At 37.1% G+C, this 19,758-nt stretch overlaps 3 protein-coding genes across 4 annotated transcripts; all 3 read right to left on the minus strand.

Moving 5' to 3' along the window:
• Window positions 1-1,833: 1,833 nt before the first annotated feature.
• On the minus strand, window positions 1,834-5,009 carry sptssa (serine palmitoyltransferase, small subunit A). The gene is made up of 2 exons (XM_027172895.2): window positions 4,851-5,009; window positions 1,834-2,853 (listed from the first exon to the last, which is right to left on the minus strand). The coding sequence occupies exons 1-2, from the start codon at window positions 4,951-4,953 to the stop codon at window positions 2,750-2,752; spliced, it is 207 nt and encodes a 68-aa protein (XP_027028696.1). The 5' UTR covers window positions 4,954-5,009; the 3' UTR covers window positions 1,834-2,749.
• A 2,134-nt stretch (window positions 5,010-7,143) lies between these two features.
• LOC113659558 (e2f-associated phosphoprotein) lies at window positions 7,144-9,527 on the minus strand. Its single transcript, XM_027172424.2, has 6 exons — window positions 9,354-9,527; window positions 8,788-8,972; window positions 8,590-8,700; window positions 8,366-8,480; window positions 7,832-7,957; window positions 7,144-7,729 (listed from the first exon to the last, which is right to left on the minus strand). The coding sequence occupies exons 1-6, from the start codon at window positions 9,422-9,424 to the stop codon at window positions 7,417-7,419; spliced, it is 921 nt and encodes a 306-aa protein (XP_027028225.1). The 5' UTR covers window positions 9,425-9,527; the 3' UTR covers window positions 7,144-7,416.
• Window positions 9,528-10,710: 1,183 nt separating this feature from the next.
• Window positions 10,711-18,480, minus strand: snx6 (sorting nexin 6). 2 transcript variants are annotated; one of them, XM_027172421.2, is made up of 14 exons: window positions 18,375-18,480; window positions 18,180-18,230; window positions 17,228-17,332; window positions 16,984-17,094; window positions 15,973-16,094; window positions 15,740-15,863; window positions 15,435-15,530; window positions 15,075-15,180; window positions 14,141-14,216; window positions 13,622-13,661; window positions 13,213-13,299; window positions 11,559-11,718; window positions 11,330-11,415; window positions 10,711-11,209 (listed from the first exon to the last, which is right to left on the minus strand). In XM_027172421.2, the coding sequence occupies exons 1-14, from the start codon at window positions 18,378-18,380 to the stop codon at window positions 11,156-11,158; spliced, it is 1,224 nt and encodes a 407-aa protein (XP_027028222.1). In that variant the 5' UTR covers window positions 18,381-18,480; the 3' UTR covers window positions 10,711-11,155. The 2 variants fall into 2 exon arrangements, with proteins under 2 accessions (XP_027028222.1, XP_027028223.1); XM_027172422.2 differs by lacking the exon at window positions 18,180-18,230 and having other exon boundaries at window positions 18,375-18,399.
• Between the last annotated feature and the right edge of the window lie 1,278 nt (window positions 18,481-19,758).

Consider the following 19,758-nt stretch of genomic DNA (forward strand, 5'->3'; position numbering starts at 1 on the left):
ATTGACTATTTAAATAATTGATACTTCTGAATGTCCGCTATTGGTTTATTTCTTGGTTTTCACCAGTGAACACTATTTATTGTTAAAAAAATATATAAACCATCATGAAGACTGGAGAGCTGTCTATGGGAGAAAAACAAGCCATGTTGATGCTGAGAAATCGGTCATTGCACAACCATTGGGCGTAGCTAATACAACAATTTTGAATATCCAAGAAAAACATTAGTTGACGACATTGTCAGAGCTGTTAAGAAAAACAACAGTGGCATCACTAACAACCTCCAAAGCACAGTAGAGTAACTATCAAGGCCATACAAGGTGCAAACCACTCATCGGCAGTAAGAATCAGAAGGCCAGATTAGACTCCACAATTGAAATACATAAACTAGCCCAAAAGTATTGGAACCAAGATGAACCACTCACATAGTGGCAGAAAATCCAAAATGTGGAGAAAGAAAGGATCTGTTTATGATCCAAAACATACAAGTTCACTGGTGAAGCATATAGATGGTGTAATGGCTTGTGCTTGCATGGCTGCTTCTGGAGCAGGCTCACTAATCTTTATTGATGATGCCAGTTTACTGAGAAATGCATCCAGTCTAATTGGGGGGAACATCATGCAGCAAATCAATGAGCCAAAACACACTGCCAATACAACAAAGAGCTTCATCAGAGGAATACATGGAAAGTTTTAGACTAGCTAGGTCAGTCACCAGACCTTAACACAATTGAGCAGCATTTCACCACCTGAACGGGAGAATGAATGGAGAAGTCATTACTTACATTTATGGTATACCTCTAATTACAAGGAATGCCTGGAAAATTTCCACAAATGAAACATGCAACTGTTTAATATCTGTGCAAATTTATTGCAAGTAATGGATAAAAAAAAACAAATATTGTTATTTACTTTAAGACAATATTCCAATACTTGATTACAAAGAAATAATTTGCGTGGTCTGCTAAATGTGCCATTTTAAGTTGTCTAGATGTAGTCAGTTCTAATCATCTAGATATAAATGTATGAAAACTGAAATTCTGATCTATCGTCATATTCATTGTTTGACCTCAAACCTAAGTGACTTCAGTGTACAGCAAAAACAAAGGAAATGTTCCTGCTGTTCTAATATGTCCGGATGGGACTGTAAATTGGCAAAAAATCAATGGTAATGCCTTAATTATTAGCAACAGCTTGAAGGTAAAAAAAAAAACAAAAAAAAAAAAACATCAAGCTCAAATGATTGAACTCAGCACAGACAGGTATGTATAGTTCATATTGGTGGTCTGCAGAAAGAGGCCCGTAACAACTCCGGCAGATTTTTGAAACCAACGAAGTTGCAACGTTGGCAGATCATTCTATTTGCACTCTATCTGAGGTCCAGGCAACCCTGGAGCATGTACGTGAGAACATCCTCATCCTGCAGTTTAAACAGTAACCAGCTGCTATTTTCTTTCTGACTCCATGCCAGCGAAATGAATCTGAGAACTAGGCTGAATGTCATTGGTTGGTCTGTAATAACCCTCCCACAGAAGGTCTTGCAGGTGGTAAGTCTGTGCACGTACTGCCTTTTATGTATTCTGGCACATTACATTTCAAACAACTTTAAGAGCAGACTGGTGGTCTCTGCGGCTTCATTAGTTGTTTTTAAATTACCAAGGATCCAAATGAATATTGAAATATGACAAACATGGGAGCTACAGCTTTTATATATACACACACACAAATTTTCACATGTAACTTTCCTTTTCTTTAATGTTTCTTTCCCAATGGATTTAATTAATGCAAGTTACTAACAAAAACAGAAAAGTAAAGCATAGCATTTTATCAACAAATGAAGATTTAATAAAGTATGTTTATTGAAGCATAGTGTAGGAATTTTGGTCCTCACAGACTAAACTATAGTTTCCTGACTGATAACCACATCAAAACCAAATTCCTCTTTTAATGCGTGTCAGATCATTAACCTTGAGACTTGGGTGGCTCAACTTTCGAAAGGGAATTGCCTTTCAGGCAAAATGACAGCAACACAGTAAAAAGTACACAAAAAACACTCCATGAAGATAAATAAATAACTTAAAACGTCTGTAAAGGCATCTAAAAGAAAATCTAGTTTAAACAAATTAAAACAGGTTTTTGCTGAATTGTGTGTTTTTAATTTTATTAATATGCATGGAGAAAGAGCCAGTGTGTCATCACCCAGTTTAGTTTTAAAATAGCAGCCTGAATCAATTTACTGTACAGGCACAACTCTGCACTGACCCACACAGAAGGCCATCAAAAAAATACAAGTTCTATACAACGTATACAATGCTCCACTGTGACAATCAATCATTTAATCACCTGTCAAAATAAATCTTTATAAAACATTTACAAATATGTATACACTGAAATATACACATTTGTTATCAGAAATATTTAGCGTTCTCAATAAACCACTGCCTCAAAAAAAAAAGAAAAGAAAAAGTATTATAAAAACTGCTGCATTTTATATACAATGATCGCTGACTATCAGGGCCCCATTTACTAACAGGTCAGTATGTACTTAGAGTCTTAGAGGTTGTGCACTCATACAGGGTCCATAGCCACAGATATAACAATGGACTGGTTTATAAGACTCCTCTGCCTGCTCAGCATTGGATTTCCCCTGTTTCAATTCAAAAACTTAAGAGAAAAAAATCAGGCAGGACAACTTCTGTTTCAAACCACCAGGGGGAAACCTTGAGGCATCCTGAGGGGTTGGAGTGCAGGTCATTGAATCACTTCAAAGTAGTTTAAAATGGCCATGATGTGCTGAGGCATAAACACGAAACCAGTGTATACAGCCATGGCTGCTACTGAGATCAGGAGAGAATCTGATATTGGGTTAAAGAATTCAGCATTTTAGAGAAAAGGACTAACTTAAACATTAAAATTAGTGCATCAAAACGCTAGAGCTTTTTTCCCCATCCATAAAGACCACAATTGTAATAAATGACAGTTAAATCGAATTATTATTCAGAGTAGTAATAACGTTCATATTTGTTGATATTGCATTATTATTATTATTATTATTATTATTATTATTATTATTAATACAGAGTATTAGTAACGTTTATATTTGTTGACATTGCTTTAATACTAAATATGTATAAGAAAATACTTTAGATATTAATAAAATAAAACAAAAACTGCGGAGCTGTAGTTATGTGCTATGTATAGGAAAGAGGAATGTATTGGGTTTCTACTTTGAGCTAATGTCCAGATGGAAACTGTACTAACACTGTACATATAACTAATACATGATTTACACGCTACTTTCTGAATATTCTTTGCTACTAGTGAAAAAAACACATGAAACCTTACTTTGTCATAGCTAACTGACACACACACATTTTATATACGCATCATCCAGGGAGGAAGTGTATGGGGTCAGAATTGTTTCGTTATTCTGAATAAATACACTATGATCCACAAATAAGTATAAAGAGTTTCACAAATATTTTTACAAATTTCACAAAAAGAAATGAAATTCACAAATGAATAAAATGGGATTTGCAAATAAAAAAATATTTATAAATTGTATTTATTTGCGAATTGCTTCCTGCTCATTTGTGAATTGCTTCCTGCTCATTTGTGAATCACTGCACACATTTGTGGATTTGAAACATTTCTAACGTCAAGACGTGCACAAGAATCCACAAATAGGTGGACTCCGCCCACCGTCTACTCCAGCCAATCACGTTCTGATTTACTCGCTCTTCACACTACCCCTGGACCCTTGATGATGCTGAAATCGTTTCCAAAGAAAGCAGAATTGAACTAACCCTTAGTGCTGGCTACAATCCATACAGGGTTACCAGATTGGGCTCGAATCTGCGACAAATGTTTTTTATTTGTTTTTTTAATCGTATTTTGCAGTACATATTACACTGTGATAGTGCGAGTAAATCAGAACGTGATTGGTTTGAGGTAGACCGTGCCACGATTGGTCAGCGCCACGAGACCGTTGTCCGATTGGCTGGAGCAGACGGTGGGCGGAGTCCACCTATTTGTGGATTCTTGTGCACGTCTTGACGTTAGAAATGTTTCAAATCCACAAATGCACAGAACGCGATTCACAAATGAGCAGGAAGCAATTCGCAAATAAATACAATTTATAAATTTTTTTTTTATTTGCAAATCCCATTTTATTTATTTGTGAATTTCATTTCTTTTGTGAAATTTGTAAACATATTTGTGAAACTCTTTATATTTATTTGTGGATCATAGTGTATTTATTCAGAATAACGAAACAATTCTGACCCCATAGAAGTGCAGTGTAGCAAACACACCTGTACGGGCAAATTTGTTCACCAGAGCAGCTGCACTTCAGGCTTTTGGCCACCAGATGTCACTAACGTGCAATGTATTGAAAGGCTTCGAGTAACACATGAACTCTGAAGCTTCACTTAACCATCATTACTGCATCAAGGTCTGTAATAAACTTCAGCACAGTACAAGTTTTTAGACGAACGGGACGCAAATGCCCATCAATTGCACTTTTGGAAGCAAGGTGCTGTAATAGCTGCAACAAGTTGATGCCTGTCTAAATACTATAGGTTTGGAGCCATGATTAACCAGTGCGTGCAAGTCATAACACATTTAGTCTTATGTAGTATAATTCAGTATAAGATAAAGATAAGCAAAATATATGAAACACTATCATATACACGCTAATAGTGTTCGGTTGCCATCTAGTAAGTACACTAATAAACTTGTTGCACTAGCTAATTAGCCTACATGCTAACAGGGTTAACACCGGTAACTTCCGCCGTACGGTTTTGTCACAAAATCTAAATGAAATCCATCTTTTTTGTTTTGTAAAGGATACTGAAAATGGTCCTCTCCCAAGGCTCCAACATGTACAACGCCGTGACAAGAAGATACTGATAGTAAAACCAAGATATTTGTTTCCACGCATCTCCTAACGCCATGTTGTTAGCTTGTCTTGTTCGTCTCGAGCCCTCCACTCCCTTCCGGTTTCTCTTAAAGGAGCTGATTGGTGGAACTCGTTAGTGACGTAGCGATGAGCCGAGCGGCTGTCATGAATCATATGGGCGCAGTGTAACATGTCACATGGGCGCGTGTAAGAAAAGTATAACTTTACTTGCAATCTGAGATTTGTAAATTCGTTAAGGGATCGAATTCTGATTACCAAGGCAGAGGCTATTTCTCGATTAATTTATGCAGTATTGGCTTTACATCTTGATAAAAAAAAAAAAAGAATGCAAAGAGATTGACAAAATGTTGTATAACTTTGTTTGGAAAAACAAAACGCATTATATAAAGAAAACGGTTATTATGAATGCTTATGAAAAGGGTGGCCTACATTTTTTGGATTTTGCAACATTAAATAACACATTTAGAGTTAGACAGATAATCACAAATCCCAACTCCATTTGGAATTTTATTCCCTCACATATCTTTTCCAACTTGGGTGGCATTCAGTTTTTCCTATAGTTGCAATTACGATATTAAAAAATACCAGTAAAACTAGCTGAGTTTCATCGCCAGGCTTTTTTTTCATGGTCATTGATCTACAAGCACAATTTCTCACCACATAGGTATTATATCTGCAATAATGACATTGTGTATAAGTGTAAATCTCTTTTCTTGAGTGTTGGTTTAAGAATGGCACAATTCTGGTAGATCAGTTGTTTCATTCAAATGGTTTTATTTTCACTTTTGGTGAGTTTTTGGCTTTTTACAAAATCCCTGTAACACCAAAGGATTATGCTAAAGTTTTTGATGCCATATCTCCTAAAATTTATACTTTAAATATTCGACAAGAATAAATACTCAACTTTGGTCCCTACCTAATATTGTTAATACCTATGAAGGTAGGATGTTTGTCCTTTAACTCCCTCAATAGAAGATAATAGAAGAAATATTGTAACTTTGCCTTATGTTCATTCTTTCTGGAACCGGTTTACAGATGATATTGTTTGGAAAAAGGTTTTGCTACTTCCAAATCAGTATTTAATTACAAATAAAATAAAGGAAGTCTCATTTAAACTTATTCATAGGATCTACCCAACAAAACATTTTTTGGTGAAATTTAAAAGCGATAGACACAAATTATACATTTTGTAATAACAGCTTAGAAGCTGTGGTTCACTTATATTGGTACTGCCCACTAAATCCTTTTGGGAAAATGTTTGTGATTTTATTGTTAAGAATATTGATGTTAATTTTGCTTTATTTTGGAAAAATTTGGACTTGAAAATGGAGACTACCAAACTACCAATAGTATTTAAATAATAAATCTGATCCTTTTGTTAGCAAAATTTCACATTCACAAATACAAATTTTCAGGAAGAAAACCCTGTTTTATATCATTTAAAAAAGAAATGGAACTTTATATTTATTCTATAAGACTGTCTTTAAAGCAAAAGGCACTGAAAACTTTGAAAATCTGTACTATATTTAATATTTTATTGTAAATTCAATATTAGCATATTTATTGTCAAGTTTGTTATTTCTGTTGTTAATTCAATAAAAATAAACAAATAAATAACATTCTGAGTTTTGGAATTTTCTGTGTAAGACGAACATGAAAAACTGAGTATTGATCATCATTATATCACAAAGTGCTTTTTGCAGACCACAGACCACTCAAGATAAAAAAAAATCCTAAGGTTCTCTGCCCAGGATCAGTCTTGTGTTCCTAATAAAATGTTCTGACTCTAGAATGTTAGTCCAACTGGACAGTGATCATCACCTATGTTTGGGTTAATACACCTCGTTTGGTATACTGTCTTCTATTCTGGGCACAATGTGACAACAGTAATTTAACCTGTTTATACACTATGGACAATTTTGAGATGCCATTCAGCCTACACATCTTTACCCTCATGGTGGAAACCACAGTATCTAAAGTACACCCCCGATACATACAGAGAAAATGAAAAAAATCTGCACCCAACCCCACGAATAAATCACCAACCCTGGAGGTGTGAAGCAAATATGCTAAGCACTAAGCAACTTTGCCTCCAAAAGGGCAAAGTGATAGAGAAATAAAATTTTTAATTCATATGTGTGCTGAAGCGAGCCAAGCATTACATTTCTATTCCAGAAATCTAAGGTTTCCGGAACATAGTCATAACAGATTAATTAAAACAACAGATTTTAAATAAATTTATTCAGATACACAAGAAATAAACATGCTTGAACCATCTGTAAAGCTACTAATAACACGTTACACTGAAGTTCAGGAAAAATTAAATGCCTGTCCTGCATCTCACCAGTTTAAAAAAAAAAAGCATTACACATTTTTAAAACACTGGGGAAAAATGGATATATATTACAGATATTTTACATCATTGTGCATGAGCACACAAGTAAATCAATTTCAGAACACACTTATTCTTAGAACTTTCAGAATAACCGTTGCATCATCAGCAATGGCTTGCAAGAATGTTGAAGAAGTGATAGACCTCATCCTTATCATAGACAGCCACTTCAGTTGAGCACTCTGTACACTTGACTGGGTGATAGACTTCTTCTTCATCCATCCCACCTAATCTGGAGTCAGTCAGACCTGATTCTGCCTCAGGCTTAGCCTCTGCTGATGTGGCTGCCTGGTCCTGATGACTCCTCTTCCTGCGCTGTTTCTTCTGTTTTGCTGCTTTATACCTCAGCACTTCATCCTTTTTCACTGTACAGTTCATCACAAACATGGCTCTGTACTGTGTCCTGTATTTCTCATGTCTGTGTGTAAAAAAAAAACTTATTAAGGCAAATATACAAATGGATTTGGATATTAAAAAAATGCAGTTATCACTGAGACTGTGAGACTGATTGCCCCCTCACCTCTGACAGTCCAGACATAGTGTGGTCATACATGCAGGACAGTTGAGGATGGCATCGCTGCTTGGAAGACATTGAGTTTGGTTTCTTCTGTTTGCAGATGACGCTGGTCGTCTCCGGCTCCGGTACCTTTATCAACCCACATATACACACATATATGAGAAATATAACATGACAGATTTGAGCTTTCCTAAGAAACTAAGCCACAGTGAATCAATGCGTTTTACTTTGTAAAACAACACATTCAAAAGGGTTTTCTTCCGCTTATATCACAGCCATTGGCCAATTATATATATTTTAATTGCTTAATGAAGACACAATGTCCTTCTACTTTTAAAATTGTCCTTTTAATAGTCAAAAGACAAGTCTTGCATGTTTTAACAGCTATTAAATGACATTCCCTCATCAGTAACTCATGATCTAATTTTCTCTCTCTTGAAGTAGGAGCCATGCTGATGTAGAATGTATGAATTAAGACATTTAGTGCAATCAGATTTGAGAAATCAAAATCACTGTGGTATGCTTTTCAGTACTCACTCTTTTCTCTTGGCATCTACCCAAGCCTGATCCCGATCATCTTCATCTGGGTCATATAATAACTCATCATTTGTAAGTATGTTTCGCTGCTTTTGTCGCTGGATCTGGGAGAAACCTTAACACGAAAAAGAAATCAACAAAAACCAAATATAAATATTAATGCATGTGTATAAACAGCATCATATAACCGTCCTGGATTATCTTCATGGCATGGCCATGCTTACCAGCTTGGCTGTCTTCATCAGAATCTGTGTCAAAGTATACGTCATCGTATTGTTGAGGCTGCTGCTTCTGGTCATTGCTCTGTGTATTGGCGCTAACCTGAGAGGTCTCGCCTACGATTAAAAAATATAACTTGATGTTACGCAGCAAATACACCGAGATCAATACAGCAAACATAAGATGTTTGTTGTAAGCGTTACCTTGAGTGAGAGGAGTTGTCCAGTTGCATTCCATAGATTTAATAGTGCTGCTAAGTTCTGCCTCCATTTCTTTCTCAAACTCATCCCCACTGGACGACTCACTTTCCCCGGTCAGATACTCTCGGATGAGCTTCTTCTTCTGATCCGGGGTTCCGTTAAGAAGGATGTCGAGTTCATCCTCAGAACTAAACCACCAGAATCAACACAAGCCAGCACAATGAGTTCATTTGCAGGAAAACACAGCGTTCTTACACTTTATACCAAAGTACCATTCAGGAGGAGGAGGTTTAGGGAGAGAGGAAAGGACTTGCAGTTCAGCTCATTAGGGATAAATACAAACACATTTAAATAAAGTTAACATTAATCTGGGATTTTGTATTACATTAATCTTTATATTATACTTTATAATAAGCTTTTGTGCTATGTTTATGTTCTGTAAAGCTGCTTTGAGACAACGTCAGTCGTAAAAAGCGCCATACAAATACATTTTTATTGAATTGATATAAACTGCAGGAAGCTAAACATGACTTTTAGCCATTTGGCTTAGTTAAAGATTTTGCCGTTACCTGCTACATGCTCTCTCTTCATCACTCGGTTCCTCAATCTCGTAAGAATCATATTCTTCTTTTCGGTTCATTTCTTTCGTTAATTCAGAAAAAAACTAAATAAACACTACAAACTTTGCTGTACTGTAAACCCCGGAAGCACGCAGGATGCCCGCTAAGTGTTTCCGGGTCGGCTCGAGTCGTCTCTCTCCCACCCCCCTTCACGTGGTGCATCAAAATAAAGGTTGATTGATGATTCAGTAAAAGATAAACAACTTCAAATGAAACAATGAACAAATTAGTTTAAAGTTTTACTCTCCACACATTGAGGAGAACTGGATCATGAATTATCCTATTACATTTTGGTAGGAAGGAAAACTGTCCACTGTGTAGTTCATCAGGAGAGTCTTGTGTACATGGTGTGTGTTAGAGCTGAGCAGGAATATAATACAATTTCTTGTCAATTTTACCTGGTAACAAATCCCTCCCATTTGCCAATAACTTATTCACCGAAGAATCTCCTGAATGAAGTTTGAGTCTCACCAACCTCTAAAGAAATTCACACAATGCTGAAGAAATTCCAACAGTCCCAAATGAATTCAGACTAACCCCCAATAACATTGAAAGGAATTGGGACCCACTTTACTCCCTAAGGAATTCCAACCACTCTCATGTCCTTCAGCAGAAGCTTTAACCAAGCAGTTATTATTTTTGTTTGCTTGCATTTTTTTTTTATACACGATGCCTTTTTGGTTGTAGTGGCCAAAAGTACTTTAAAACACTGCTACCCTGAGCAGGATAAAGCATTTACTGAAGATGAATAAACATTGGAAATGTGTAGAACAGTGTAGCGTAAACACCACCAACTGCTCTTTATGAAGAAAATGAATCACACCATCAGTGTTACAAGCTATGCTCTTCTATCAGCATTTTTTTTTTATTGTAACCAGTTTGAGTATATTTAAAAAATCCAAGGAAAACTGACATCTTTCACTCACATGGAATCAACTGTATCACATAAGGTAAACAGTATTATTTATTTATTTTTTTTTAATGCCATGTCCATCCCCTTTGTAGCATCGGTATTACTGTGTCAGCATTCCTCCATCTGAATAAATTGAAGCTTTGGTCACATACTGTGAAAAATACACATTCATATACAGTGCACGTAAAAAGCTGGGGAGGGGGGAGGGGGTGTTCAGTTTGATATATTTTTTACAAAATGAGATTAGTGTATATATTAAGGCAAACATTATGATCAGGAATGAAAAAAGAACTAAATTTGATTTGAATTTGCTATACGGTAATAAAAAAACTATTAGTCAGAATAAGCTGATCAATAGCAGTACAATGGAAACTAATACAACATGTACAAGGCTTTGAGTGAACATACAGTTTAATCATATGATAAGCTCAAAGTGAACAAGTCAGCTGAGCATCATCCATACAAAAAAGGATTAACCAAAACTAAAGATTACAATAAGCCAAAAATTAACAAGAGATAGAAAAACAATTAGACATCAATGCATATATCTTGATGTAGCGACTCCCATGAAAACGTCAATTAACAATCAGAAGTTACAAGACGTGATTAGATGAAGTTGTAGGTTCTTGTGCTGTGTGGACTTGGGAAATCTTCCACAGTGGGCCGCGTCTGTTTAAGGGGGTAGTGGAGGGAGTATGATGTCTCAGGTAGTGATATAAACAGTGATACATACTGTTTCTTGACAAACAGACCCCAGGTATGAGCTCCCTCTCCCCTCCATCCTCCCAGTAAGACGGGACCAAACAGGGAAAGCCCTAATGAACCTCAGTTTAGGGTCTTAAGTGTCCCCTTTTAGAACAGCCAGGCAGCTTTGCAACAATTGGAGATTACCCTTAAACAGAGGCAAGTGAACAGTGAATGCCATGGCAACTAAATTTTTGCTGCTAAATAACTTTTGCATTCATTAGTCTTATTTAAATAAACATGAAGTATTCCTAGGATTTATAGTTACCTTAGCATGTTTGAGTTCAAGCTCAGCTAGTTCCACCAAGTTCTTTCTGAACGCTGCTACTCTTCTTGTTTTGAAATCTACCAGTTCTGTTGGGAAATGAAAACAGGAAGTTTGAACAATACCAGTATTATATATATATATATAAAACACAATGCCATTTACATGTAAACATGTTAACCGCAATAAGGCTGTTCAGAAGGATAGAAAAAGGAGAACCAACAACAAATACCTTGTTTAGCCGATTCTGAGATTTTCTCAAACTTCTGACAGCAAACTTGCTGGGTGGTTTCTGCCTGAAGGACATCTTTGTTTTTAGCCCTGGCTTTGTCCAGAGCTTTGTTTGCGTTCTCGTAATCAACTAATGCCCTTCCTCGTCTGTAAAGCAGGTCCTGAAGGACAGAGATAGCATTTCTCAGAAGAAAGCACAAACACAAAACCAGCACTCATGACTACACTTGCAACACTAATCCTCATAATTTCCATGCTGCAATACAGGAGTAGTATTACTGGGAGAATACAAAGCACACTTGAATGGTCAGCTCCAGAGATATTGGCACCCTTGGTATTAAAAACCAAAATATATTTGTGGTTTTAATGTCATTTCACACTGACAATATATAAGAGGTAAACTTAGGTCAATGGAAGGCCTCAACAAAATATAGAGTTTTTAACAAACTCACATCTCACTATTATTTGCACATTTAGAAATTCAGAATGCAAGTGAAGCCTGTTCCATTTTATTATCCAGCATATTATTTTACTTTTTTTTTTAATTCACTTTTTACCTTAAGCAGCCTTCCTGTTTCATATATGAAGTGACAGAGAAACCAAATTAATGGTTAATAATAAAGTGTTTTGAGCTTTACAACAGCACCACATGTGAAAAGGTTTATTGTTAAAGCAATAAATATGTTGTTTAAAACAAACAGGGCTGCGTGGCTGCATGAATCTGCCTGGATAAGGATGCAAAGTGTATTTTGCTCCCAGACACAGTAAAGAGGATGGTTAAAGCTGGACATTTGAGGACTTTTCTAGATCACAAAGTCTACACATATACAATTACATGCCACCTCCATGCCAACAAACTATTTGGTTTGCCAAATAGCTTAGAAGAGAGCCTTTTCTTTAATCAACCCACAAACAGTTCACAGAGAACTATGACTGGAACCGGGTTCTGTGGTAAAAATGAGACATAAATAAAACTTTTTGGTGGAAGTGGTTGTGGTAGAAAAGGGAGGGTTGTACAGAAAAGAAACGAAGATGGAGGGTCTGTGAAGATGTGGGCTGTTTTTCCGTCAGAGTCATTGAGTATCTGAGAATCTTGAAGATCCAGTGGATTTTGAAATAACAGTCTAGCTGTCTCTGCCAAGAAGATACAACTGGGTTTTGGTTGGATATTCAAGCATGACAAATGATGCAAAACATCCAAAATCCACAGAAAAATGTTTTAAGGTTCGCTAAGCTTTTGATATGGCCATACCAGTCTCCTGACCTAACATTCTATTCTGAAGGTGTAGAAGAGAAGATCTCATTCCACCGAGGAACTGGAAAGACTCTGTACTGAAAAGTGATCACAGATTTCTGCTCTGTAATCTCAACAGGAATGATGAATGATGCTATAAGAGGCTGCTAAAAGTATTTCATGCATGGGTGCCGATAACTGTGACCAAATAAATAAATAAATAAATAAATAATAAATATTGTAATATAAATACAATATATTTTCTTTTTTAGATCATTTCTTTTATATTTTCAGTGGGAGATTACACTTATTAACAACAAAGATATTTTCTCAGAGCCTTTGTTATCCATCATTACCAAGGGTGCCAATAATCCTGGATCTGACTGTGTTTATGTTAGGATTTGCTGAAAGGGTCACACACCTTGGCGGCTTGTGACTCCCGGAGGTAATACTTCAGCAAGTCAGCAAGTTTTAGGTCCTCATCAGCAGCAACTCGTGCTTCAATTTTCTACACAGGAAACAGATGTATGCCATAAAATAGACTACCAGGAAACGGGCAGGTGGCCTTATGAACCTTGACAATTTGTTTGACTCCTACAGTCTTGTGTTGGTGTAAAACTGCTGAGGTTGCCTGAGCATTACAGAGTATGCCATTTCCTCTCAAGAGAAAAATATTTTAAGGAGTTAAACCAGTTAAGCCAATCTTCCATCATCACAAGACTTGAGAAGCTGCTCAAGAAACTATTTTAAAGAAGCATCTAGAAGCTATTGTGAAGGTGGTGATCGTTAAAAAGGATGCTGCACAAAAAATCATTTAGTAACTCACATACCCGTGTTTTCTCAAAAAGCTCAGACACTTTCAAGAAAAATCTACAAATTAGAAGAAAAAAAACACAAATTATTCATTTTCAAACACATGAAAATATGTTGTTAACATTATTAATGTGTACTTGTATAGCTGCATGCATGGTACTAAATAGATTGAACAAATGAAAAGCCCTTTCACAAAAGAATTGTTAGGATTATGTTAAGTTTAGACTTCAAATGATGGGAAGACTCGCACAGTAATCAAGCAGGATGAGACATATTACATTTCCCGGGAAAGTGTTTAAACAGAATGTAATATATAACTGGGAAAAGGAGGAGGCTACTCAGTGACTATTTGTGCTATGACACACTGAAACCTTTAGATGTGCCCCTTTTAAATCATTAGTACAATGACCGACTTGAGAAAATAAAAGATTCAGAAATGAAAGCATTGTTGACCTTAACACTAACACACGGCATGCAGATCAAACATGGAACGTTCTGTTACTCATACTAATAATATGACAGGATCAGTCACATACTTGCACATGTCTGTTGAGTCCTGGGTCCCTAAAGTGTACAGCGTGGAGGCAATTCTGTTGATGTCTTCTGCAGCACCTGAAAAAGAGCTTCTGTTAAACAGCTCACACACAAAACACAGCTATTCCTGCACCAGGCTTTGTTCTGGAAAACTCACTGCCATCATTCATTCACACACTGAGTCAATCATCCATTCATGCAACAAAAAAACTAACAAACCCACTCTGCTTGTTCTCCGCATCTGTGGGTCATTTTATATGGACATGGAAAAAGAATAAGCAGCTCACTCAGATTTGTCAGTGACATAATTAACAGCAGGTCAACAGAGAGATGATTCAGTCTGTTTTTCCTTCTCAGGGTACTATTTTTGCCCAGAAACTGGTTTCCTTCTCAGACAAGTGTTTTCTCTCTGATATATATATATTTGTGGGCAAATGAATGCATTCAAAGTGGGTATAAACCACTGTACATGAAATAATGCATAGTGAAATGCCATGAATACAATGGACTAAACTACAATTTGGCCCCTAAGCTATCAGTTTATGCACAAATGAAATGTAACATGCTATCAAGGGTCATAAAGAAATCACTTTGGTGTGTGTATGATCACTAAGCATATGACTATTATAAAATGTAAGAACATGTAATGATATGTTGTATCTTGTGATAATTTCCCCCTATTTAAACTATTTCATTTATTTCAGTGGAAATGAATATAAGTGAAATAAGATGTCATAAATTTTCCTCTGCTAAACAGTTTATTACCTAATCGCTGTGTAGGGCTACATCATACAATGAAAATGTCTCGAGACCATCGAGAAATGTTAACTGGTTTCCAGAGTTAATCTAAAGTCATGTCACATTTTCTTCATGTAAATGAACACATTAATAGTTAAAAGATAATAATAATAAAAAAAATTGGAAAATGAAACTTACTTTTGTGAGACCTGATCATTCGGTCAGACTTGAGAGATGAATCCTTGACACGGTTATGGTATTCTAAGAGGAATGTCTTCTCGTGTTCAAAGAAGTCATCTACATCCTGTATTCAAACAGAGGAAATGACGGGTAAAAGTGGAAAATAAACTCATTAGACATTTTTTTTATAAATAATTCAGGATCTATTAGAACAAAAAAGGAAAGAAGTGTAGGTCAGGTGAAAAGTAATTCATTTGTAAATTGTTCTTCATATAAACAGGAACCATAAATGAACTCCAAGTGACCACTGGTAAATCATTTCCTACAAACTGTTTCAGTCAGACCACATGATCATCACATCATATTCACATGACTCACCTTCACTCCTGCCACTAGTACTCCATCTGCAGACTTCACAACATTCTTGAAAAAGTCCTCCAGTTTTTCTTTCTTGTTTTTGCCTCGTACACTTAGCTGCCATTGCCAGAAACAGGTAAAAAGATAGAAGTGAAATTAAAATAACATGTTGCACTACATGTAAGTTCTACCAAGCTCATTATTTACATAAAACCTAGGAGGATTTCTGCTTGAAATAGTTGATAATCAGCTGAACAGGTGGTTCACACATTTATGGGTACAACAGGGCAGGAAATATGGTACATACTTCAAAAACACACACTTACATCTTGGTTGTATTCCAAGAAAACATGGAAGTTTAAGTCCTTCCTCAGGACAGGATGTGCAGCAACACGGCAGAGGAAAACCTCATGCATCGCCACGGTCTTCTTGAAGATGGCCAGGTATTCGCTGAAACAATAGGAGTTGGTGCTATAGATTCAGACTCACAAAACAATGCAACAATAAAACTGAGTTAACTATTTTGTATTTGACAAACGTATAAGTTAATACGACTCACGCCTCGAGTTCTTGTTTCATTTTAGTAAACTCCTCCTTGGTCATGGAGCCTTCACCCTCACCCAACTTCTGCAGCTTCTCTCGCGAGGCATCAAAGTCTGGTCTTGGAGGAGCGGGTGGGATCTGGCAACATTTTCATAATCATTTTAAACGTTCTTCCTTGCTTCCAATACTGTTTTGCCTTTTGGCATTCAGAGAGTAATGCTAATGGAGCACTCACACTAATGATATCAGCAGTCACACCGTCAGTCATTACATGCATATAGCAAACACAGCATCTAATGTTAAATGCTACAAATAATTCATTCGAGTGGGAATATAAAGTTTTCTGCACAGGGAAGCCTGGGTCCAAAGCAAATTCCAAATGAGATAAATCAGTCCACAAATAGAGTGATCCAGAATACTAACCAATGCAGAGTGGTACAACTGAGCAGCTAATTCCTTCTGTCACACCGAACACATTCTCCTTCAGAAGGGAGCCTGAATTATGCATATCAAACTGCAGTGTAGTTAAGAGCTTATCTACAATGTCAAACAGTAAACACTGTGTAAAATATAAAAAATATTTAAAAAAAAAAAGATATCAATTTACTTTGCAAAAAAAAAACCTGTTCTTCAAAAAAAAAAAAAAAAGGTTCTTCTTCTGCTTCTTTTCAGTGGTCACTCTGATGCCTTTGGAAAACCGGGCCAATGTCATTTTTATTATATCCCGTGATGCACTGGAATTCAACAGTATACAAAGTCACTCCTAGGACAGTGCGCCATCAAACTTTATGCATTTCCCTGACCTATAATGTACAGAGCTTCAAACATTGTACTGTTTCTTGGTCTTATTATGTGACTCACTAAACATTTTTGTATGAGAGTCCTGAGGCCCACTGCCCTGTACTGGTATATGTTTCAACTATACACCTAGCTAGTGAATTGGATCAGGATCAGTTCTGGAAATTGTGCAGCTTAAAAGCTTCTATGGCTCACAAAAATGACTGTTCTACATTTCTGCTATACTTACAATAAATCCAGCATATTCCTCGTTCTCCACAAAGGAGTCATGAAGCCAGATAAACTCTTCATGTTGTCTCACCACAGAGAACTCGTTCTGCTTGAAGTTGGGAAGAGTGCTCTAAAAGGCACAACAATGTTATAATTTGCTATAACAGTACTATTAAGCTGACTGACATGTATTTTTGTTTGTAGATGCGAGTTAATAATCAAATCAAAACTAAAATTTTGTCCCTAGAGTTATTTTTGCATACCTTTGTATGGACGGTGAATTTCACTTTGTCTCTTTCACTCAGAGCATCTGAAATGTCCACTTGTAAAGTAGCATCGGTCTGAAGGTCCACGTTAACGGCCCTTGGCTGTAAATCATTGAATAATCATTTATTCATTGCACACACATTTGTGACAGTGGATCATAAAGTATATAGTATCGTAGTGTTGCATTTTCACTGCTCCATGGGCCTGATTTCTATTCTGCGCTTGGGTTACTGCCGGTGTATGTTCTCCCCGTGCCCCAGTGGGATTGTTCCAGCTTCTCTTGCTTCCTCCTACCTCCCTAAAACATGGCAAGTTTACCAGCATAACCCTAGTGTACTATACTAATTATCCATGTGTGTGACTACGTGTTATGGATTAAAGTCTCATCCCAGGTGTATTCTCTCATGCACAGTTCCTGGGGTATGCTTTGTACACACCATGAACAAATGAATAAAATGAAATTAAAATTAGTTTGGAGGGCTGGATGGTCTGGAAGAATGACAGAGGAAGCACATAAAATCAGTGTGTGTAGCTCCAGTAAAAATCAGCCCTCTCTCTGGGACTGACAGTCTAACGTTTCTCCAGCTGTTGTTTGCTAGCGTAAGACACAAGTCAAGCGAATACACACACATCAGACAATAGGAAAATTACCCAGACTGCTGTCATAGGGTTAAATGAGCGGTTTAACGGTTCCGCGCGTCTGTGTTTCTTGCCCAATCGTGATAGCAGTTAGCTAACTGCTAGCAGGAAGTCAACTGACTCTCACTACCTGGCTAATAGCATGTAGCACTAACCGACATTGACCATGACGTGACGTGATTGACACGTCTAAACCCAACAGTATACAGTAAACATTGCGTAGACGAAATATCCCGAAACGCTTTTGCAGAGTCGACGGAATTGGCAAGGAAGGGGGGAAAAAAACAACAACAACAAAAAAAAACTTACTCCTCTGTCCTCGTCAGAGAGGAAATCGGGACCGTCGTCCAGCCCTTCTTGCTGTCAAAAAGAAGGCACAGAGACCACAAAATGCGTCGCTTACACATTGTCTCGAATGTTCACCTCTGAGGAAACCTAGAGCAAACACATGCAAGCTAAAAAACACTGAGAGGGTTGTTAGCAGAATCGGAAAGAAAAACCTACCATCATGGCTGCTCCTGCGGGTGGAGTACGGATCCGGTGATGGTGTGTGACGTCACGAGCACGGTGGGCGGGGCTTCAGTAGCGTCACTCAGCTAGCTTCTTTAACGACTAACCCCTATGCCATGCTGAGATATAGAAGTCTGTGAACCTAGGGAGATAAGATGGGGATGGTGTATTGGTGGAGACGCCTATTTAACACAAGTGTACACACTAGATTGAACAAACACTATATTGCAGCATTCGATTCTGTTGATATTTTGGATATTGGCAACATAGCGCAACAATTTATATTTATATAGACAAGGCCATCTAAAGTTTTATGAGGCACATTTAACTTGAAATTCATTCATTCATTCATTCAACTACAGGAACTGCTTTATCTTAGTCTGGACCACAGTGTGTCACATTTGAGAGTCACAAACAGCTGGAACCAAATTCCTTGTGTGTGTCAACATACTTGGGCCAATAAACCTGATTCTGATTCTGATTCTGATTCACACACAGCCAGTTGCATAGGGCACCATGTGTCACATTCTACCTACTAGCATGTTCCAGGAGAAAACTAGGGAACCCAGAGAAAACCCACATAGATATAGGGGGAATGTGCATAGACACCCTCTACAGGCAGTACATTGCACTCAGGATCAAACCAGGAACCTTGGAGCTGTGATGCAGCAATGTTTCCTGCTACAAGGAAGGAAAAGTCATAATCATGTTATAGCACAAATCAGTCTGTATTTGTAAGGAGGAAATATTGCATGCAAATGAAATCTACTTTCCATGTTGCACTGTTCGTATTATGATGTATTATGTACTGTATGTATACACCATGTTCGCACGATGCTTTGAAGCATAAAATATGGAAACGTTTTAGAAGATAATAGTCATAGCGTTATGGCTTCATAATGTCATAGCTGTCACAGGTTTTCTCTGTGACAGCTATGTAGCTGTCACAGAGAAAGCACCAAGTAGCTTTGACTTTGTCCAAAGGATAATTTGGCTATTAGTTTAGCCATTTTAAATCAATATGACTGAACCCTGAGTAATGAGCTGTACCTGAGGTGCTGGTAGGTTTACCAGGTACATTTGCAAAGTGGCTTCTCTAACAGTGCCAGTGATACAGGTGAACACTATGATCACTAGCTAAGAACCTTTACCGCTGAGCTACCCCTGATCTTTGAGTGCATTCAAAGACATTGTGATAAAATATTTACTTTGTTTCAAGAAGCACAGATCTGCAAGGATCTCTGATTAAAAAACTTATTTTCACTTGTCCTCTACATCCCTGTTTTGTCTAATGCAGGCATGTGTACATAACATAAAAAAGTGTGTGAAGTACAACCACTAGGTGGCATCTCAAGCATTATGTTCATTGCTTAGGCCA

This window comes from Tachysurus fulvidraco, chromosome 12 (genome assembly GCF_022655615.1).
Source record: "Tachysurus fulvidraco isolate hzauxx_2018 chromosome 12, HZAU_PFXX_2.0, whole genome shotgun sequence".
Classification (NCBI taxonomy): Eukaryota; Metazoa; Chordata; class Actinopteri; order Siluriformes; family Bagridae; genus Tachysurus; species Tachysurus fulvidraco.